This window comes from Leopardus geoffroyi, chromosome D4 (genome assembly GCF_018350155.1).
Source record: "Leopardus geoffroyi isolate Oge1 chromosome D4, O.geoffroyi_Oge1_pat1.0, whole genome shotgun sequence".
Classification (NCBI taxonomy): domain Eukaryota; kingdom Metazoa; phylum Chordata; class Mammalia; order Carnivora; family Felidae; genus Leopardus; species Leopardus geoffroyi.
The window spans coordinates 41,702,459-41,726,983 of NC_059342.1; the positions used below are offsets into that span (position 1 = coordinate 41,702,459).

Below are 24,525 nucleotides of genomic sequence, written 5' to 3' on the forward strand. Positions count from 1 at the left end.
CTCCCAGAATACAAGTCAGAATTCCTCAGAATTACCTTATTTACCTCATCCACTCTTCAATAAAGGGTAGGGTGAGGGCCCATGCTTAGAAAAAGTCATCACTATGACACAGCAGAAAGAAGGATGGTTGAGAGTATCAACATGATATTGCTGAGGCATACTGGGTCCTTATGCCCCAAGGAAATCTCCTCGTATACCTGAACAGAGCATCCTGAGTAAAATGAGAGGAGTTGAGTGTTTCATTTATAACTCCTTCAATTTGTGTTCTGCTTAACCTGGTGAACTCCAGTTAATTAAGATGTTCCTATAAACAATTAAGCTTCCTGTAGGATCGTTAGCAAGATATAAAAATTTATGATGTAATAAAGTACAATAAAATGATAAAGTGGTTAGCCCATCAGAGCACTTCACATGCAAGATAGGTGTGAAAATGGGCAAAAGTAGCTTGAAATCTGCCTAAAATTAATCTACTTCTGGTTTTGGACTTTGAACAGATAAATACTCTTACAATTCATTTTAACTGGTCTACACTTCTCAAAATGTGACCTCTGGGAAAAAGTGTTTCTGATTTCTGTTCAAATAAGGGCTCAAATGACACGTTAGGGGAAATGGAAGGAATGGAACTGTACTGGATTTACTGGGAAAAACAACTTCACCTAGGGAACACTTGGCCCTACAGCCAAAAGAACTGGTAACCTAAACTTTGCCACTGGGCACTGAAGAAAACCTTCCCTAGAAGGGGAAAAAAGCTCACACCACCTGCACCTTAAAAGTGAGGCTCTGGACATTATCACTGGTATTAAGTCTACTCTTCCCTTTAATCTTCCTCAAAACCTTGCTGTGATATTTAAGTATATTTCTGTTATTATTTACATTTACAGATAAAAGAACTGAGGCTTACTAAGGGATGGAGATGAGATTTGACCACCATCTGGCAAAGACAGTTTTTAACCACTAAACGATATTAAAACATGTCTGTCACGCCCTCAGAGGTTGAAGTTGTACTTCTAGAAGAGTTCAGAAATAACAATAACCAACACTATTAAGTAGATTATCTCATTTAATCCTAGGAAGAACCCTACAAACTAGGTGCTATCATTATCCACGTTTCACAGATGAGAAAATAGAGATTACGTAACTTGGCCAAAGTTCTGCTGATAGTAGGTGGTAAGAGCAGCACAGGAACTTAAACAGAACTGCACTCTTCCCTACTTTTCTATCATGCCTCCCATTTATGATTCTGAAACTTCTTCATATCCTGGGGCTCCAGCCCTGTATGTTTCAATCTCAAGATCCTCCCTAGAAACTCCTTAGCAGCGGACTGGCACTGCATACTTTAGAGGCCAAAATTTACCAGACTCATCTTATGTTCCATCTGAGTAAGAAGAAGCTAGGGGGAAAAAAAAAAAAACAAAAAAAAAAAACATGGGGAGCTAACAGGCAGAGAGCCCAGGACTTTGAGGGGGAGGCACTGTTTGTGCTGTGATTAAAAACGAAAAATTTTAGGGAGTTCAAAGCACCATCCCAAAGGTAGGCAGACTAAGAAACAAATCAAAATAAGCAGCTCAGGGACACAATAAGAATATAGTTAATGCCATTAATCAGGCACCCAACCTTTGCATATGTGAGGATGGCCTCCCTTTAAAGCTTATCAGCTATGATCAGGGAGTAAAGGAGAAAAGCAGAAGAGGGCACGGTGCCCTCAGGTCAAGCAAAGAAGGCTCCTGTGCCAGGCAGGAAAATGGCCTTGTTTTTGCTCTTTAAAATAAAAATAACCAGAGAGATGATCAACGACTTTGTCCATGGAGAGATCGGGGACCCAACTGCCTTACCAGAGCTAGGAGGCACCAAAAAGCCGGTTTCTCTAACTAGAAAAGAATTTTGCAGCTAGGCAAGCCAGGTTTCAGTATCCTAATCTGGAAGAACTAAGTCTACTTAGATTCTTTTAAACAGATACTACATTAGTTCCCACCTTTTCCAAAGCAGCGTACCAGAAGAAGAGGAATATGGTGTTCCTACCCACGTTGTTTCTAGGTAAAGCCCTGGAAGCAAGAACACCTACATCTTCCCAAAGGATCAAGTTCTCACTTGCAAAGCTTGTCTTTACTTCCCTGTGCTAAGGACTCAAGCTAGTACCTTTCTTACACTTTTCATCAAATCCTAAACAAAACAGCCTCCTGCAACAAGTCTCTCCCAAAGCAAAATTCACTCTTATTGGGACAATGTCTAGGTCAATTAAAGGGAGGTTCAGAGCTTTCTTGTAGGTTAATATCTGGGAGGATTACCTTTCCCTTTGTCAGAAGAGACTCAGTTTTAATTACCCTCCTCGCTCAATCATGAAAAATGTACGAATTATCATACAGAAACTGCTGAGTTATTTGGAATGAGCATGATGTCACAGAAATGTCATGCTTTATTACTTATGATAAAAGACATCTATTTGGGGTGTGAAGGGTAGAAAACTAGGGAAGAAAGGAGGAAGAAGGAAAAGTTACTACTACATTAATTATACTGGGCTTTGGACTCAAGTCAGGAAGAATATTACAGAGTTACCAGTTGGGAATAAACAACTTCCACAGATGTTTAGACAATTCATAAGAAGAGCATAGACTGGGACAAATAATAAAGACATGTGACTTTTCATGGGATAAAATGAAAACTACTGCTTTTGATCCACTCCGCTTAAATCCTTGTAAAGTACCAGGGCGCCAACAAATTTGAGGAATTTGTAAACAGAATGCTGAGATCTCGTGGTGCTAAATGTAAGACTGACATAATCAAAAGGTTTCTGATTACAGAATGTTCAGAACCAATGGCCCTGATTTAAGATTTAAATACGCAAATTAAGCCTCACTAGAATGTTTTTAGATGTATGCTTGCCAGTTTTAGCAAATAAAAATACAGGACCACTGAGCTAAATTTGCAGATATAGGCTTATCCTAAAAAAACAAACAAAAAAAACTATTCATTGTTTACCTGAAATTCAAATTTAATGGGAGGTCTTATATTTCTATTTGGGGCAGGGTCTCTATAAATATCCCTGTTCTGATAAGATATATCAAGTAAAAGCTGAGAATTCAAATTCAATGATGATGAGAAAAAAAAAAAAGAAAAATTACTTCCAGTGAATTACAAAAGAGGTTTGAAATTAATGGATTATATGAATATTAAGTCTTACAGTACATTAAACCATAAAACTGGTTACTATAGGACACTAAATTAACTTTATACTGCTATCTCCTGTGGCACAGAACTGAGGAGCTGAAGGACACCTGATACAGTACTTTATCTATGATAGATGCTTACTAAATATCTCTTCATTGATGATCCAGACGATGCAGGCCTAGCCTGCTCGTTTTACATTTTAAAAAAATCTGAATAGTTTGGATATGAGCAGGAAGGCAGCTGGCTTGATGACCAAGTAATTAAAGTAATAACATAGGACTATCTTCTCCTTGAATGAACTGCAAGTAGTAAAGAGAAATCACATTTATAGAACAAAATAAAAGAAAGGTCTCAAGAATTCTGGTGCAACAAGCGTTCTCACAGGCAGACCTTAGCCAAAGGAAATAACACTAGTGTTAATTCAGATCACTTGGAAGTGAATGAAAATTCTATCATTCATGCAGCTTGTTGGAATGGTGCATGCTTTTGGTTTAAATCAGAGTATTCTATAAAGGAAATAATTTGTACGAGAAAGCTGCTGTGGGGTTCATTAAGCTGTGTAATATATTTTTTATTCATCAAGCCTCATCTCCTTGCCAAATGCTTATGAGACACACTAAGAGACAGTGGAATTTTTTTTAAAGGCAGTTTTAACAAATGGGCTTTGTCGGAAGTAAAAATTACTGATCTAGTAAAGGAAAAAATTCTAAATACATTACCTTTCTAAAATCTGCCCACCTCTTTTCTCAAATACACAAATCAAATACAACCCAACATAAAAGAAAAAAAATTTCCAGTTGTCTTGGATTATCACTAGATATTAACTAAAATCATTTAGAACATAGTTTACTATTTTTTTTATTTGTACTACTCTATCTTAATGGTTTAGAAATGAAATCTTCATCTAGAATACAGGCATTAAAACTCATTTGCAAATAATAAATAACAGAAGTGACTATAGTTCTCAACCCCTATACCGTGTCTCCAGTTTTTTTTTGTTTGTTTGTTTTTTGTTTTTACAAAGGCAACAAAGTCCTATTAGTAACACTTCTCGTTAGAAGGAAGCACTATCCCTACCACCCTCCCCATACAACTTACCCAGTACTGGATATGTACTAGTGATACTTGCTAATTTCTAAGACTATATAAAATCTTTGGCTGAAGCTTTAATTCTGTGAATGGTTGAATTACTACTCTAGTATGGTGGGAAAGGGTCAAAATGCAACAAACTAAATTTCTACCAACATAAACATTTATGTCACCGGTAAAGAAGCCCATTGCTGCTCTTACTTATCCTGGTATCTTATTTTGGCACTTTTGAACCAAGGAAAATTAAAACTTGTAGGAAAAATTTATTTTAATTTTTTTCAAAACTCACTCTATATCTTAGGCAAATGAAGGAAACACACAGAAAAGATAATGCAAATAGAGGTAGGAAAAAATAGTTGTTAAATGAATTAGCTGGCAGTATGCTGGAGTCCTTTATCCAAGAACTCTGAACAGAAATTCACAAACTTAGAAACTCTGGGTTATTACGCATTATAGGTATGGAGATCGTATACCAAAAAAAGCTTGTTTTGAAGTAAAGTTAAATTCAATAAAGCCCTGCTTTCTATTATCTAAGTGAAAGAGCTGAAATTCATTAATGGGGAGAAAGAATAGGAAATCCTTTATTAATTCAGTGGGAAATACCTATTGGTAGTCAAGGAACTGTTTAGGGTTTTTTCCTCTCTGACTCAAAGGTGCTAAAGATTTCAAGGAAGTAATCTGTAGAAAGCACACGGCCCAGTGCATAATTTCAAAACCCAGGTGTTATAGTATGATGAATTAATCACTCACTCCCTTTAATTTTTAAAACATCTTTCTCAAGATTACTGTAAAGGAGCTAATGTCAACAATTGAAGCAGGTTAGAGAATAAATGTGTAAGGCTATGGAAGAGTGTGTGTGTGTGTGTGTGTGTGTGTGTGCACATGCGTATGTGTGATATAATGGCCCATGAAATCCAACATCTTACAAAGAAACTATAAAGAGATATAGGAACATATTTGTTCAAAAGAGTCCATCAAGTTTGTAAAAGGTGTTCTTTTTATAGAGAACACTTGATTTGATATTTGGTTATCTTTATCTTTTAGCAGCAAATATTTTTTTAATACAATTAACAGGTGGAGTATGTTTAGCGATGCAATACAATAATTCTATGAGATGTGTCTCAGTAGTCTCACTCCTGTTACATCCACTTTCAGAGAAAAATCACACACTTAAAAAACCAAGTAATTTCCTCCTCGTGCCACACATAGGACACCGTACTGTATAAGGCAGTCAGGAAGGCTGCTGTGTTTCACCTCTGCACAGAAATCACTAGAGACATGATTTCAGGGTTTTCTGTGCAGGGGGAAAGAATGAAGCAACTAGTTGGAATGCCAGGGGCAAAAAGAGTGGGTGCTCTCATCCCACTGCCAACTCAAAAGCTGGAAGCCAATCCTTCACTATCGTATTTGTCCTAATGAATACAGGAAGAGTGGGGTTTATAAGTCTGCATGTACATATTTGGAGTTGGCTAGGGTTTTTTTTTTTAAATGTTTTATTTTATTTTTGAGAGAGTGTGTATGTGAGAGAGAGAGAGAGAGTGAGGGGATGGGGCAGAGAGAGAGATGGGGACAGAGGATCCAAAGTGGGCTCCACGCTGACAGCAGAGCACCTGATGCAGGGCTCAAGATCACGACCTGAGCTGAAGTCGGACACTCAATAGACTGAGCCACTCAGGTGCCTCATAGAGTTGTTGTCGTTGTTTTTTTTTTTTTTTTTTACGTTTATTCATTTATTTTGAGACACAGAGAGAGCACAAGTGAGGGAGCGGCAGAGAGAGAGAGAGAGAGAGAGAGAGAGAGAATCCTAAGTCAGTACAGAGCCCGATGTGGGGCTCAAACCCACAAACTATGAGATCATGACCTGAGCCGAAACCAGGATTCAGATGTTTAACCAACTGAGCCACCCAGGCACCCCGTACATATCTGGAGTTGTATATGGACACACAGTTGAAGGAGGAGAGGGGGGAAGAGAGATCAAGGTATTAACAGTGGTGAGAGAAAGACAGACTTGGGAAACTCTACAATTAATATCACAGAAACCCAGGATTTCTAAGGACACAGTAGAAAAAGCACAGCCTAATATAACAGAAATGCCTTATTCAAGTTTAGTGAAAAATCACATCCTTCAGAAAGTCTCAGTAACAACCATTGGCTACGAATAATTTATTTTATTCGAGAAAGAAGAAATATTTCTTCTCCCACCTCACCCCATTACACTACTAATGTAATATGCATGTGGCAGTTGGATAGGTAAAACAAACTGGTGACACAGTAAACTTTTATACTCACAAGGCTACCACCGTAGACAGATGATGGGAACACAGATGGCTTTGGAAAAAAAGGGAGCTGAATGAATGAAAAGTCCTTTGTTTAACTGATCAACCTACTTTTATTGCTTATCCATTGTTCAGGTTCTTACTTTCAACACAGTATTATTTATTTGAAAGTCTTCATATGCTTTATCTTTAATTCTCACAACAATCCTCAAAGTAGGTATTATTAATCCTATATTACAGATAAGGAGGCAGACCTGCAGAGATGCTCAACTATGAGCCACTGAAGTTGCAAAGCCAGGATGAGATTCCATACTGCCTCTGTGAGTCTTGACGGGCTTGGGACATAAGCTCTAGTACCTATTACCTAGTAAAGCCAACACTTACTCAGGGAAAGAAGGATATTTAGGAAGTGTTATGGGCTGAGTTGTGTTTCCCCCAAAATGCGTACCTTGAAGCCTTAATCCCTGGTACTTCAGAATGTGACTATATTTGGAGACTGAGCCTTTAAAAAGGCTGATTAAGTTTTAGGGGCACCTGGGTGGTTCAATTGGTTAAAGATCTGACTCTTGATTTTGGTTTGTGAGTTTGAACCCTGCATCAGAGCCCTGCGTTGGGCTCTGCACTGACAGCATGGAGGCTACTTGGGATTCTCACTGTCCCTCCCCCGTTTCCTCCCTCATGTACCCGGCACATGCTTGCTCTCTTTCTCTCAAAAATAAACATAAAAAAAAAAAAAAAACACGTTGGTTAAGTTAAAATAAAGCCAATAGAGTGGGCCCTAATCCAATCTGATTGGTGTTCTTAGAACAAGAAGACATTTAGATGCAAACAGACACCAGGGGTATGCATCCACAGAAGAAAGACCATTTGAGGACACAACATGAGGGCAGTCATCTGCAAGTCAGGAAGAGTCCTCAGAATGAAACCACCCTGATTTTGGACTTCTAGCCTCTGGAACTGTGGGGAAACAAACTTCTGATTTAAGCAACCCAGTCTGTGGTATTTTGTTACAGCAACCTTTTGAAATGAATACAGAAGAGAGAAGAAATCATCGAATGCGGTAATACACATAGACTACAAAAGTTTAACAGCAGCTCATCTGTTGTTCAAAACTAGACTGCGAGACGTTTCAGATTTTGGCCCTGCTAATGAAACAGAAAGGAGTTCCATTCCTGGAGGCACTAAAGGACTGTGTGTGGCTCTGCCTGCCAGGCACACCCCTTCCAGGGTATTCCTCTCCTGCTACCCTACCTATCCCTTCTCGATCTCACACACAGAAATGTGGCTGAAATGTCCCCACAATGCCAACATACACACCCTAACAAGCAAGGTACATGATAAATTAAAAGCATTTCAAAGGCATGGCCCAGTGTTGTTACTTCAGATCTTGCTAGAATAACATGACATTTATAAAAATACAACCCACTGGATATTTGGCACAGTTTGGGAATGAAGAATATGTCGACTGAGAAGCCAATACCCCAGGCTGTCAAAAAAATCTCAAGCCAAGATTTCTTTTATAAACATCACCTATCTTTAAAAATTCTACATTCTAGGAAGAAAATGTCTGCTTATTTTCTAAGTCTCTTTTTGCCTGAACATAAAACACATAAACCATACATAAGAACATACTAAATGCTCAATGTTCCACACTGATGGAACAGCTCTGTGCATCTGGCAAAAAGCAGCAACACTTGCAGCCATGGCCATGGGTCACCCTCAGGTGACACACCTATGCAGAGCCCCCATTCAACACCGGCCACCTCCAATCCCAATGAGCACTGAAAGGGGGTATTTACACATTATTTTTTCAGATACTAGCCAAACAATGTTCCCGTTCACTCTCTCACTCACCTTGGACCATACAAAATTTAACATCTGGGAGGATAAATGCAGCCTCAAAAGCATACGACAAGGGTGAGCAGTCATCGACGAATTCTCCTCAAGCAAAGAGGGCTTGCCAGCCTCCTTCTGAGGTACAGGCCCTGAAAGGCCAACTGTGGTATGTTTGAGTTTCCATCAGGCCTGGTGCTTGCTGGCTGCTGCTACGTTCAGTCAGAACCCCACGGCCCAACTGTCCTATAAACATCGCACCCTTCTGCTAAGAACTGCTTGCCTAGACTTTCTCCTTGGAGCCGAGAATATGCTGTTTGAGAGCTGCAGCCTGCATGTTAACTAGCTCTTGGAGCACAGCTGACCCCTCTCTTCTCCAGGGCAGTGACTGCTCTGAAAAAATACGCACATTCACATGAACCTAACAAGAACAGGAAGAAAAGTCCAGATTTTCCTCACCATGTGCCACCCAGCCATGTTTACACTGATCGCAAGTCCTCAGGTTAATCTTCCCCGGCTGAAAACATTCACACGTGCAGTTTACCAGTGTGCAACGGATGGCCTGAAAAATAGAGGAAAAAAAAGGATCAGCATCTGTTCAAAGGTATTGTATTTCTTTACCATTTTAATAAGTAACATCCATTTCCATTTTTAAAGGCTTTATGTTGGTAGGGGCCTGGAGTGTTTTAAAAATAAATTTGGATACCATCAAAATCTCTTACCAAAAAAAAAAATGTAAGAAAACAAAGCTCACACACTAATAGAATGTTTCATGTCATTCATATTTAACCTTTAAATTAGAAACGTAGACCAAGCAGAATAAGAATAAAGGATTATGTATTCTACAAGATGCTTGATTTGTAACGCTAGGGATCCCAAATAGAACAAAATATTGCTGCTACTATATATTCCCATTTAAGTTTATCCACTTGGCAATAATGCAGGAAAATACATTCTACTACAATAATGCTCAAGTGAAATGTTGGTGAAAGTAAAACATGACATACAAATATTATTATTAGAATGTTACTTTTCTTCTGCTGAGTTTCACTTAGATGCTTTGTTAATCTTTCAGATACACTTTGAAAGACATCCCTACTGGCTCAATAAAATCTAACATACTTCTGGTATTATTTATCTACTTTCCAATTCCTTGTTTTTCCATTTTGATATATTAATTTCATTTTCATTCCTATTTTGAAAAATACAAAACAACATTCCTTTTACTTTAATGGTGATGTAAGAAACCAAGTTTAAATTTGTTTTTAGATCATATATGGAATAGGAAAAGCCATTTATGCAAACATCTTATATTGGTAACAATCCAACTGGATCTTAGAAAACTGAAAAACACACTCAAAAAACTTTCTTTACGATTACTTTCTAAAAACATTTTACCAGTTTATATTATAAAGTGAATCCACAGAAAATTAGCATAAATGAAGTGTAACTTTTTATGGATAAAAACCTATGCTTAAAACTTGTGCAAAAGCTGACCTTATGCTCCTAGACCACACCTAATAAATTTATCTCATATATTTAGTTCTAATTTGCATGGAAATTCTGAAGACAGAAGGGACTTAGTCCGATCATTCACAGATTAACAATCTACTGTGACTATCTGAACTGCCAGGAAAAGATGGCTCTACAGCTTTAGATGCAATCAATGCTTACTGATTTGGGGTGGGGGAGTGGTGTTTGGAGGAGAGGCTGCAACTACCTGAAACTGCAGTTCTACAACTGAAAGATATGCTCACTTACACAGCTTCCAGATGCTCATATTCCTAGAGCTCATATTCCATTTGGATTTTTATATAAACTGTCTCACTTATAACAGACAGTATTTTAGATATTGTCAACACTGTTGGGCCAATTCCATTTGCAGAGAGTAAAACTGGACAGGTTTTACTGTCCCTTATCAGGCAAGTTTGAAAAGTATTTCACCTTCACTAATGAACATTAAATCTATAGTTTCCCTGTTCGGTTTGCAATAAGAGTCTGTCTTCACGATAGACTCCTTCCTTAGTTCACCTCCACCTCTAATTTGCTGCTCCATTACCACTGGGGAAACACGCAATTGTATAATCTGCCTGGTATTTCAGGGTTTGTCTTCCAATGTCAACAGTCCAATTATGTATTAGCCAGGTTGTGAAACTTTGCTTTATGTATCGTGATTTGAAGAATTACTAATAAGAAATAGGAACACCAAAGGAAATGCTGACTAAGCAAGAATAATATATATATTTGTAGGTTATATGAGGAAATACTTCTCCCAAAGTTTCTTATTTCAATTTCAATAGTTTACTGACTGAGCAATATATCAGAATGTAACAGGTTAGAAAGAGCTTCTTTAAATAACATGTTCATTAGTTAATGAACTCACAACTTGACTGTAATATGGTCAAAAAACCCAAACCCAAACGAAACAGTTTAGTTTAGAGGGAGGTGTTTCTACTAAAGAAAAAAAAATGCACTTCACAAACTATCTAATTATAAATTCAGATATGGCAACCACATTGAAATGAAAATATTCATGTAATCTGAACAGCTTTAATAAAAGCTTTCAAAAACATACCAAAAAAAAATCACCTCTGCTTTACCAAAATTTAAAAATTCCCAATAAAATGATTTCTCAAGGATTATATGTTAACTCCAGCATAAAAGACATACATGTTTTAAATCATTATTTTGTTAATATTTAAGTATTTTACAAAAATAGCCTAATTTTATATTGTGTTTAAAGCACACTTTTGTCAATTTTAATTATTGCTACATTCAGGACAGAACAAATTAAGAGACTATACATTTGCTTTATTTTTATGTGTAATTATTTATTCACTGATTAAATCATTTATTCATTTGCTCTAAACCAGCTTATGATTTAAATATTTTCTCTACCTAAGTAACTTTATACATCTGGCACATTTGGGAATTAAGTTCATCATCCTTTTTTTATGAATTCTACTCTTTTTGTACCTAAACACACAAACATTGGAACACCTCAACTCCTTTTGTATATAAACACTTAAACACTGGAATATCCATTTTGTATTTCTATGAATTCCAGAAGGTCTACTTGTTTTAAATTCAGATTTTTATAGACTACAATTGTTCCTTAAGGGAATTATATATATTTAAACAATATGGTCTAAATAAATATTTTGAGTAAGAGACTATTGTGGCTTCAAAGGAAGTTTTATTCTAAATAACATTTTTGAAACAGCATAAAACTTTGACATACTATTTATTCACAACAAAACAGAACCAATGTGATCACTTGCCAACTCACCCACACTTAAAGAAAATAAATTATCATAAAATTATCAAAAGCAGTTAAGCCTCAAAAATGTACATGCTTTACAAGGAGACAGCTGGGAAGAGTAGAAATGGATAAGCTTTCATTTTTGTGAGCATATTCACGTCTTCCTTCATTCAGCCAACATGTGAATTCCTCCCACTCACTGCTGAGCACTCTCAACTATAGAAAATCCAGAGATGACGATGAGGTGGCAGAAAGGGGACACCAAGGAAAGGAGTAGACAGTTTAGTCAGACTGTTCCCACCTATATATCAGGGATCTTCATGCAGGTCTGGCTATCTCAGGTTATCAACCCCTCCATGACTTATCAGGAGTGCTCTGTTTTTCTTTTCTCAGTTCTTACATGATCAGCATTGACAAATCCCCAGAACAATAACAATGATAAATTTTCTTAAGCCTGCAAGTTATTAAAAGTAATTATTCTTTCTGCTTACCTTTACCATGGATTTCTTGAAAGAAAAATCCATGCACCCAACACCTACTGCTTCCACTTCCGCACAACCACCTACATTTTAATTTCGCAATCTGGTTTCTGTCCCACACGTTCCTGAAACTTTCTCCAAAAGGAATGTTCTCATGAATTTTGGTCCCTTTTTCTAGTCTCCTGGTCTTCCGAGACCTCAGTGCAGCTTCCGGCACTCTTCCTTCATTCCTGGGCTGTAGAGACCAACAATCCTAGTTTCACTGGCAACAACTTCTCACTCACTCTCCACTGTAAATAAATACAGGTGTTTCCCACGGCCAGGCTCTCTCATTTTTTATTTTGGCAATTCTATCCCCTCCTCCAGCTTCAAATACTATCATTATGCAAAAACCATTATTTGGGAGCCAAGTACTGTGTTAAGTGGCAAGAAATGGGTGGCAGAGTCCCTGTGTTCAGGGACTTGACAGAGTTTGTGGGCAGTAGGTGTAGAGGAAAGACCCTAAGAAGAGAAGGAAGCCCTCAAAAGGGCTAGAGAAGCAATCATCTCTTTTTATTCCTCTGTCTTTTCTTCTTCCAAAGGTAGGATTTAAAATTTTTTAACAGTAACCTATTACCTAGTATCATTAATAATAGCTAGACTTACTGGATATTTGCCATTTTCTACTTACTAATGTCACACACTTTACAAACATTAGCTCTCTTAATCCTCAGAAAATACCCTGAGGTTAGCACTATCATTACCTTTATTTCACAAGTGAGGAAACTAAGGTGGAGATAATTCAGTACCCTGCCTAAAGACACTGAACTAATAAAGCCACAGGAAGCCGACCCAGGTCTGTGTGAACTCTCCATATGACCGAGAACCTTGAGTTATAATCCCATTCAGTCAGGCAATCTTTGGGCAGAGCCCTCCAATCTGCCCACCATTCAACCCCACTGTACACTCTTAACTCTTGCTCATCTTTCAGATTTTAACTCGAATACTACTTCTATTCCTGAGGGCAGCTGCCCTCATTTCCCAGTCAAGTTCCCCATTAGTTTCCTGTTTCACAAGGGGTTTTTCTGTCATAGCACTTAAGACAGTTGTGAATATTTATCTGCAACTTACCTATAATCTGTTACATATAAATGTATTTATTCATCCGTGTGAATACTTGATTAATATCTGTCTTCCCTTCTAGAATTTAAGCTCCATGAGGGCAGTCCAACACGTTTGTTGAGATTACAACGTACACTGGCAAATGACAGGTACTCAAAAGGCACTTGAAATACATGATTCTCAGAGCCTTTTTCCTTATCTCTAACAGTAGCAATAACATCACAAGTGTCAAAGGACTTAAATGAAATAATGACTACAAGGCCCATGGCACCGTGTCTAGTAACAGTAAAAAGTTTCAGTAAACGGAAACCATTTATGACACTAAGAAACTTTCCATATATTATATTTGAATTTCCCCCCAAGATTCTTCCCAATGTGCTATTTATCCAATGCTTTATAAAATGTTTAACACATAGTCTTAATGAATAGATTGACATACATGATGCTATATTATTCATACTATAGTCCTCTAAGATAAGCATGACAGTGATTAGTATTTGTTTTTAATATTAGGGATCAGAAATGTTTATATGGATATTACATGGCTCTTAAATGACAGGGTGATTTCCTAATTATTAATCAGTTTATATCCATTCTCTACAGAGAAAGGAAGAAAACATACAATTAAACCAGTAAATTATAAATATTGACATTCAAAGTATATCTAAAATAAAATAGGCCAATTTAGAATACAAATATTTAATCAAAGTTTGAGCAGTAACATTTTTACATTTGAATATTAAATTAGAGTGCATTTGAAAGTATTCTGGATGAGTTCCAAAGCCATATTCAAATAAGATTCTGTTATCACGAAAACTGAAGTCTCTTCAGCTTTATTATGCTCATAGCTGGCTTGAACTCTGCAAGAATATGGGAGCTAAACATCAATCTTCTCACCAAATGACATTTCTCAGGAAAACATGGATGGTTGCTTCAGCTAATATTTAGTGTACCTCATAAAAGAACCATAAACAAGTCTAATTAATAAATCTATTAGCCGTTTCTTATCTGGGGACATGTACACAAGTTACATATTAATATAAAATAACAAAAGGCAAAATAAGGCAAGGGGGCAATTAGAAACATAAGACATATATTCTGAAGCAGTAATCATACAAAGTGAACAAAAAATTAAAAATTTAAATTCTAGGTTTTGTCTTTCCACAAGAAATACTATTTGCCAGGAGCTCCCTTCAAGTGACCTACATTAAAACTGAATTATGGAAAGAGCTAATCATTAATATAGCATCCATTCTGTCCTATCAGTGTCTATTGTAAATGCAGGTGGGTAGATTCTAAGTATACAAATTAATTGCCTATGATGGCTGTACGTGACAAGGTTTACCTTTTTTATTTTTAACAACAAATTTCTTAATAAACGGAATTTTCTACTTTGGAAGTCACATGTACATATAAATATGTAAAACTGGCCAATCCTCCATGAGGCTACAAAATAGTCTGTGTTACCATGAACTCTTATTAAGTCATCACTACATGTTATTCATCTCTGAACACACAAGTCCAAGAAAGAAAGGTACATATGGTGACAGAGATCAAGTGAACCATTTTATTGAGTAGGAAAATCGTCCTTGAATGACTTTGGTCTTAAAAATAAATAAATAAAAATGTGGAATAAAATTATCTGTTCACAAATCTGGAAGCCAAGTATTATGTCACAGACTACACTGTAGTAATTACAAAGCAATGGTTGCCAAGCATTATGAAGAGAATGGCCAAAAAGATGCACAGAGATTAGTGGGACTTCCACACACATTTATAAATCTCATATAAGAAAACCTAAGACAAATAGAGTACTTCAATAGCAATGGCACAAAGATTCTAAAGAATTCACATGACAGTAATGGTGACTAAGTCAGAAAATAGCTTCCTGTACAAATTTCAGGTCAGTTTTTTTCCCCTCTCATTTTCACACGGCTGATACATAAACCTAATGGAAAAGAAACAACTTTCCAAAGAAGTACTTTGAGGGATGCCTGGGTGGCTCAGGTGGTTGAGCATCTGACTCTTGAATTTGGCTCAGGTCAAATGATCCCAGGGTGTGGGATCGAGCTCCCTGTCTGGCTTCTTGCTAAGTGTGGAGCCTGCTTGGGACTCATTCATTCATTCATTCATTCATTCATTCATTCATTCTCTCTCTCTCCCCCTTCCCATGAGTACACACACTCTCTCAAATAAAATAAAATAAAATAAAATAAAATAAAATAGAACAAAAGTACTATGAGTGTCAACTAACACTTAGAAAATCTATAGGACACTGCCTCTTAGAACTCCTCAGTATCCTAAATTTGTCCAACACACACTGCAGTCTGAGCAAAGAAAACTCAATTTTTTTGCATGGTGGACAGTTACTGGGCCAATATGAACTAGACGACAGCACAAGAAATGGACTTTTACTTGATTACAAAACTCATACAGGATTAAAGCAAAGGTATATCCCCCTGTTTTGCTACAGGATTTTGCAATCCTTGTTTGCAAAGCAAGATACAACAGCATGAGCTGAACAGACACTGAACATGACCAGAAGATGCAAGGTTTTAAATATCCTACAAAGAAATTTTATAACAACCTAGAAGTCTTATCTAACTCTATTAGACTATTAATATAAATCTATATTTATAACAAGCTGGGTATGTTTTCAGCATTTATACCAGAAAAATACAAACCCGAGTTTGAATGTGCAATGTTCACAGAGTTCACAAAAAGAAATTATCAGTGAATATAAGGTGTACTATAAAAATTAAGGATCCACAGAGTGTTGAACTGCACGTAAATGCCACTACTTGTAATAGAACAGTAACAACAGCAAATGAGAAGCAATGAAGCTAATGCTGTCTGCTTAAATTTCACAATGGAAAATTACAGCAGATGTATGTATCATATTTGGTGGTAAGATAAATTTGAAATTGAAAAATTAACCCTTCAATAAAATGTTCCTTCAAATTTGTCTCAATGTTTTTAATATCATACGAAGAAATAGCAACCTGATCAAACGATCATTTTGTTGTACCTTTGTGCTCTGAAACTTCTTGGTGTCTTCAAAACTAGATTTTGTGGCTGAATCAGAGGATTTGAAAATACATAGTAAGGCCAGACTCACTACAAGGGCCAAATGCCAACGATGTAAACCTGGTCAAGATGAAAAGCTGGACAATTCAAAGATGGTCAAACTTCAACAAAACACCACGAGAATAAAATTATTGATCAAGGAAATACATCATCTTCACAATAAACACTTCCAAAATAATTGAAAGAGATTCACTGGGGAAAAGCGGCCTTTCAACACCATTTACTGTTAAAATCCAGAATTTTTAAACTTTGAGTTTTTCTTAAAAGCTATGATCCCAGGATGCCTGGGTGGCTCAGTTGGTTAAGCGCCTGACTTCAGTTCAGGTCCTCACGGTTCGTGAGTTCGAGTCCTACATCGGGCTCTATGCTGACAGTTACAAGCTTGGAACCTGCTTCAGATTCTGTGTCTCCCTCTCTGCTGTCTCCACTCACACTGTGTCTCACTTTCTCTCAAAATCGAATAAACATTTAAAAAAATTTTAAGGGGTACCTGGGTGGCTCAGTCAGTTAAACGTCTGACTTTGGCCCAGGTCATGATCTCATAGTCCATGAGTTCAAGCCCCGTGTCAGGCTCTGTGCTGACAGCTTAGAGCCTGGAGCCTGCTTCAGATTCTGTGTCTTCCTCTCTCCCTGCCTGCCCCTCTCCCGCTCGCTTTCTCTCTCTCTCAAAACTAAATAAACATTAAAAAAATTAAAAAAAAATTTAAGCTATGATCCCTCCATCAAGTGGCAAAATCAATAAAAAAAAAATATGGCATATTCATATGATGAAATATTATTTGGCCATCAAAAGGAATACTGATATATAGTACAACACAGATGAACCTTGAAAACATTATGTTAAGTAAAAGAAACCATTCACAAGATCACATATATAGGGTTCCATTCATACGAAATGTTCAGAACATAAAAATCCATAAAGACAGAAAGTAGTTAGTGGTTACTTAGGGCTTGCAGGGGTAGCTAAAGGATGTTTTGAGGTAATAAAAATGTGCCAGAATGAATCTGATGATGGTTGCGCCCAGCTGTGAATATTCTAAAATCTATTTAATGGTATACTTTAAATGGTAGAATGTATGGTATATGAACTCTATCTCACTAGAGTTATTTAAGAGGGATGAGGGACAAAACTCACTGCATCCTCTGGTTTCTACTGGTGGTGTTATTTAACTCATAAGATAGCATTCCCTCATAAGGTGTTACTTAACTCGTAAGATAGCATACATAATGTAATGGAACACCCTTCTTTAACCTAGTAGGTCTTCAATATACAAATGCTAAATGAGTGGATAAACAGAAAGCAAATGAAAAAATTTCACTGTTGCTTAAATTTGAAAATACCTTCTGCTTTGAAAATATTAAAACTTAATATATCCATTTAAAAACTGGCAATTATTTTCTAAGTCCACTGCTATTTTTCCATCAGGAAAATCTAGGACATTCTTCAACAGACTGGGGGGTGGGCAGGCGGGAAGGTGATTCTCAGTTATGTTCACATACTAATATCAGGATACTAAAACAACTAAGAGAATTTGTTAAAAACTGATAATGATGAATTCTGTCATATATACTAGCAAAAATATTCCTCAATTTATTGTCATGAAAAAGTTACTTCAGCAAAAGTCATGAAGCAAATTTGGTTTAGGGGGAGGGAGCAAAGAGGGGAAACCATAAGCTTCTGAGTAAATGTTTACACATGAGTGTTAATGTTTCCATGACTTTGTGTGAATATATAAACACAAACAGGGAGAAAGAGACATATACACAGGCACATAAATTTTCACAGACATGGATCCAATGAGCATCTGTAGTCATTACCTTACGACCACAACCTACTATCAATCGACATGAGGAAGACCCCATTTAAATAATTTAGGAGTTCAGAGTAAAAATCAACAGCGGGATATAGCCAATTATATAAGGAAAATATCCATGCTTCTATGGCATCAAAGCACATGCAGGCTTTGGAGTGCATGTGTTATGTTTTTTTCCCCCCAATTAAATTAGGCCTATGGTAATACAAGCTATTTTGTTAGGCAATTAGTAATATTAGAGAAACAGGAAATGAAAAGGCATTTCAATTTGGGCAGAAACATTTTATTTTCTTACCTAACAGTTAACAGTTAAGATATTCCATTTACTGCCTGTATGCTTACACATTTTACAGACTACTCACACAGGCAGCTGTGACAATTAGAAAGGAAATACTCTTTCAATGAACATACCTATCATCTATTGAAAATAAGGGATTAGCTCGCCATACAAAGTAACCCATTTTAACTAAACTCTGTCTACATTTACCAGAATGCGTAACTTTATATAAGGAGCCAAAGCACCTCTGATATCATATGAATGCTAAGCAATACTCATCTCATTTCACCTTAATGTTGAATCAGCGATTTTGTATTCCATTGATATACATTTTATTCATTTTCACTAATGCAATTTGAAAGGTGGTAATGTGATTACATTTCTCGGTGGCATTCATGAAAACAATTACTAATATAATATGATGGGGAAGACATTAATAAGGAAGGGATTGATAATGAGATGCAAGAAGATTTATAAACCTTTAAGCACTTTACAAAGAAATACTTCCTCATTAGGCAAGAAGCAAGACAAGAGAAAGCCTGAGTTCCAGTACTTCAGAAGCAGCTTCGATCCCAGGAACGATGATTTGCATGATGATCTCAGATTTTGGTGACCAAGGAAAGAGGTGCAGGAATAACCCAAGACTTATCCCAAGTTGTGCCCAAATGTAAGACATCATCCTGACTTGATGATGCCTCTCCTTGCCAGGCAGCGTGGGAAGGACTCCTTCAAGGAAGGAGTACCTCTAAATCTTGATCCTCTACAAAAGGAGCTAGCCACCTTATTTCAAATGCCAAGCACAGTAATCAATCCATTTACCAAGCAAGAACATAAAAGGTGGGTGACCTTTTAATTAAGTTTACTCCTCTAGGTTTGTGAAAAGAATTTATCCCAGTGAAGCAACAAGGGAGACAAGTTGTTGCATTTTAGAGTGTATCATTTCAGATGACAACTCTGATTACCCGGGCCAATTGAGGCAGCCTTCGTGAGACTAATAATATCCTACGTTTGTACAGTGCTATGAAGCTTGCATAATATTTCAAATACATTCTCATATTTAATCATCAAAATCCCCCAAATTAGAGATTTTTCAAACAGCAGAAAATGAGGCTCTGAGATGTCCTTAAATGGCCACATCTAGTAATCCAGGGCTCTTTCCACTCTGCCTGTGTATGAAAGGCAAGAAGCGAAATAATCCCCCTTGCTACCCTCCCTCCACAGTGAGATTTCCTCAGATATACATTTTTTTCAGTTACAACAGGAGTTTAAAATGAAGTAAGAGATGTGGACAAAACTACACTCAAAGGGAGAGGTGTGGGTAAAGGTTTAAGCAACTTAAAAAGGTGGGGTAAACTGCTAAGTAAGCAGTTAATTTATACTAGGATTTTCTACAAAATGGTACATTTTAGACAGAGAAAACAACTCTGAGCAGCTTTTTGTAGAGTTTTTAAATGGTTATACTAAGAAAGGCCAAAATCTAAAAAAAGTGACACAAGGTATCCTTAAGAACACTTGGTTTATTTTATATCACCTTATTTCTACATGTCTTGGGATTGCCCATAAATAAGGAGTGTATCTCAATAAACATTTTAATACTTTCCATTGTGCATATACAACTGTACATCATAATTATGTCTGATTATGAAAGAATGTGTCTCTTTTGCCCAAGAGCAGATATCACCTCAGGAATCATACCCATTACAAATAATAATAATGAGATGATGAACAGTCTACATGCCCTCTTATACGTTATTTATGTTAGGTCACAGATTCCCTAGGGGTCCGTGCTGAGACCTGGACTGGCTTCATTAGAGCTTCATATAAATCACTAAAGGCACATCTTGATTTTACCACTGGCTAGAGTCACCAGAATTTTTCAAGTGAAACCTCTCAGGTAATACATTTTTTAAAAACACAAATACAACGTTATCATTTCTTCTAAAAGGTAGTTTTCTCAAATTCAAAGAGCTACATTCCAATGCTCAGAGAAACCTCACAAATTTCTATGGAATCTATAAGCATCTGAGGGTAAAACGTGCCCTAGAGTATTGAAAAAACATTATTCTCTTTTTTCTTGTAAGGATTAGTTGGTTAAAAGACAAAAGAGAGACATATACTTATAGAGAAAGACGGCGAAAAGCAGACCATCTAGCTGCTAACAGATGCTTCAACATTACTGAGCAAATGGAGAAACGTATGCAATGGCTGTCAGGAACTCTGAGCTAACTCTTAAAAATTAAGAAATAAATAGAAAGCCTTGTGGAAAAAAAGGGAGTCTTCCAGAACAATGTTAATGTCATCTTGGGCATGTGGACTGGGTTCACATGTGTGTCAGCTGAATCAACATAATGGGCTATAACAGCTTCGAAGCAGCTAATATGGTCCATTGGGTCAATAATCCGTGAACTAAGAAGGATTTACTTGATAGACTATAAATGGTTCATAAGAACTCAAAAATCACTCCATCAGATCAAAAATCCAATTTTCATATGGTGCCTTTGTACGAATTAGCCAAAAGAAAGTAATAGCTCTAAAGGACTTCAAGGTCTATCAGTTAAAAATTTACTTTTTAAAGAACAGTGTAGAGGAGAGGAAGAATTAAATGTCTCTCTCTCTCTGGTGAACCAACGTATTTTAAGGGGAAAAATACATTTTATGATGGAAAGCTAATATACAACAGGAAATATTCATGGAGCTTCTCATATTTTCCTATGGGTACTTGGATGTATGAATCCAAACAAATGAAAACATACACATACACATGCATCCCCACCCCCTCCCTGTATATCTCTGCATACCCATATACATTATCAGTACGTAGACTACAAAACACTGATAGCAACATTCAAAGATGAGGAATTATATTTTATTTTTGCTTCTTTACATAGTCTGTATTGTGGGTCTGTGGTATGAGGCCATGGAGATGGCAAACGGATACTGGCAAATTCTTTCATCTTCATGTATGGAAAAGCAGACAAAAAAAATATAAAAGGCAAACACAGTAGGAACTACAATACATTTTCCACATTTAAGAGAGGGAGGAGCGGGCTGGCTAAAAGGTATATAGTCGGTGTTTACAGATAACTTCAACTTCTGCCCACTCTACACTACAGAGAAATACTAGCCTTATCCTCTATTTGTGGATTTCATTATGTACTCACACTAGGTGATAGTGGTTGCAGATTAATTTTTTTTAATGTAAGTCTATCTATGTGAATAAATGTATTTACTAAGTTCATGGCAATGAAGAAAAGCAGAGAAAAATGCTCCAAAAAATATAACAGGATGTAATTAGAATTCTTAACAAGAAAGAATTCCTTTCCCAGGGAAGAAAATGTGATCTATCACTTCTCTCTCAAAATGCTATTAGCCTCTCTTCATCATAAGGACAACAAAAAGGAATATTTTTTCTTTTTACAGGAGTAACACTGAATAAAATAATAGATGTTTTTACATCAAAGTGTATTAGCTATTGACATAAACTCAGTCCTCTTAACCTTTACACAAGGGAAAGAAAAATTCCAATAATTCTGAAATAGACAGATAAAACTTTTCTCTGTGGCTACAGCCATGTACTATTATATGTAACTGCTTATTTTTAAAAAGAGCCTTATTGGTGCTCTCAGAAGGATTTTCTTTTATACATAGCTTTATCCTATAATTTTGTCCCTGTTGGGCACGCTGCCTAAATTTAAACACAAACAGTCAAGCAATGAAGAAACATTAACACATTTACTGTGAACAAAAACTCCCAGTTGTACAGTGAAATTTTAATACATTTCAACTTATCTCTTTTACTAATGGGGAGAGTACAAACCCTGCAGGAATTCGCTCTGCAAACTGGTAATTACAGTAGACTCACTTTTTTATAATGCATATGTATAGTCAGACACAAAAAACCCTGGCTGCCCTTTTGATGTAGGTTACAATAGGAATGTTTTAAAAATTATGAAAATGTACAGCAATTCTAAAGGAATGCATTATTTCATGGAAAACTGTCCTTTAACTCTGTATATGGACACAAACAGACATATATTTAGATATTTGCTTTATACACCAGAAGGCACAAGGTTTATCAGCATGTGCTTTCATGTCATTTTCCCTATAATCTTAGTGTATAGAATAAATCTACTCCTTTTTTTCTATAAAGCTAGATGTGATTTTGAATATCATAGTTCATCTCTTACATAAAGATGATATTCTTTCATGTGTCTGGTTTTCCTATTTTATCCCCTCTAGTTTTAGGTATTAAATCTGTATTTTGAGATCTCACAGAATCTCTTTATTAAATAATTAAGGATTCCAAAGCAATAATTTGTCTCTGGGTATAGGCAGGCATAACCCCTTGACAAAAAAGACCCTCGTACATACCTGCACAGACCAGGAACCACATATTCTAATATTAATAATAGCACAGAAAGCCAACAAAAATGAAGTAAAATCTCAGTTACTATTCATATCACTTGCTAGACACTTTACATTTATCTGTCAAATCTTTCGTTGCATAACTTTCTAAGAAATTTCAATCTGATAGAATGCTAAGAAGCTATCAATATATAATTTACATTAAAATCATGTTTCTAAGTATTGGCATACTAAGGAAAAAAACAAAAGCAGAGAAAGCTTTTCAGTAGACATAACATGTGTAATACCTTGAGAATTTTAATAAACAAACAAACAAATAAATAAATCATTTAAATGTCTGTGAATGAATAGCATCTACTAATTGCAGGGATACCTATCTGAAAATAGACACCATAAAATTCACGTAATGCATAAAACATATAGAATACACTACCAAAATATGCAAGCTGTTGTACAGAAATAATTTCCTGATCATCCAAATTCAGGCAACAGTGACAAGAGGTTAACATTCTCAGTCAGCTTGGCTGTGGTAGACTCCACTAGTCATTAGAGGGAAGACAGGTTTTAGATATCCTAGAAAAAAGCATCTTCTTTTGATGATGCATACTTAGCTAATATTCGAGGCAATATTAGTAACATTCTAACTTTAGGTCTATCATTATAGAGATACCTTCTTCTACTCTACCATCACCATCCTTCTGCTGCCAAAGTTGACACACACACACTTCACATGCAGATACACATACATAGTACCTGAAATCAAAAAAAAGAAAATCAAACTCGTCAAAGTTCATGAGCCAGGCACTACCTCTGTCACAGACAATATATATATCCTTGGGCAATAATATCTACTGCTTCTATCTGGCAATGAGATAGCTTACTGCCCATTTTTTAAAAAGCCAAACGCCAAAATACATTTTTTTAAAGTCAGTTTTTTGCAGCTGCCCCTGTTCTTCCTTGATCCAAGTGTTACTAAAAATATCATGTTGTGGCTTTAATATGAATAAATTAATAGGAGTATGCCTCAAGGACAGCTACATGTAAAACTTCAGCCTCTGAAGAATCGATTCACACTATACAAACACAACTGAGCATTAAAGAGCAACACTTCTAAAATGTATGTGATCTGTCCACACGCAGCATTTGTGCTTTCATGTGCTAAAACTCTGTTACTCCAAAGACAAGGCCAGAAGTTGTGAAACACCAACATATCATCTGCTCCCTCCCAACTAAATTCTGAATGCAAAGTGATCAGGGATAGGAGTTTAACATCAACCATATTCAAATGATTTGAAGGGTTAAATCATAAGTTGTGCTGTAGCAATTTACAACTTTCTTAGGGTCGAAGAATAAGAAGTATAAATTGAAAATTCTAATTCCCTTGCTGCAAGATGCAGTGATAGCTGTCAACTAAAGCCTACATACAACTGCCCTTCAATGACAGGCGCACGCACACACACACACACACACACACACACACACACCCATTTAACATCTCCAAATGAACACCTCCCTCGATTTGTCTTCCAGTAAAGGTAAAAAGTAGGGTGAGGGAGTCAATTTGAATTCCCTGCACAGATGAAACCTTCTCAATCTGTGCTCTTGCTCTGGAAAGGAATGAAATGCTCAGAGTATTACAGAATACTGGTTAATAGGTAAGCAATACATGAAAAAGAGGTAATATATTAAGATGTTTAACACTTTGATACATTTCAATTTTTCTTTACTGATTCAAAAGGTATTTCCATATGTTATGGTGTCTCCACCTCTTCACTAT

At 36.4% G+C, this 24,525-nt stretch overlaps 1 protein-coding gene across 33 annotated transcripts in view; it reads right to left on the minus strand.

Annotated features, from left to right (window-relative positions):
* The window catches only part of BNC2 (basonuclin 2), a 441,344-nt gene that overhangs the window by 153,124 nt on the left and 263,695 nt on the right, over positions 1-24,525 (minus strand). For 30 of the 33 annotated variants that reach the window (XM_045467996.1, XM_045467986.1, XM_045467997.1 and 27 more), the window contains one exon: positions 8,823-8,925. In XM_045467996.1, coding sequence (XP_045323952.1) covers positions 8,823-8,925 — 103 coding nt within the window. Of the gene's footprint in view, positions 1-8,384; positions 8,553-8,822; positions 8,926-12,116; positions 12,352-23,418; positions 23,491-24,525 lie in introns of those variants that run through there. The other 3 variants (XM_045468004.1, XM_045467991.1, XM_045467999.1) reach the window with 3 other exon arrangements.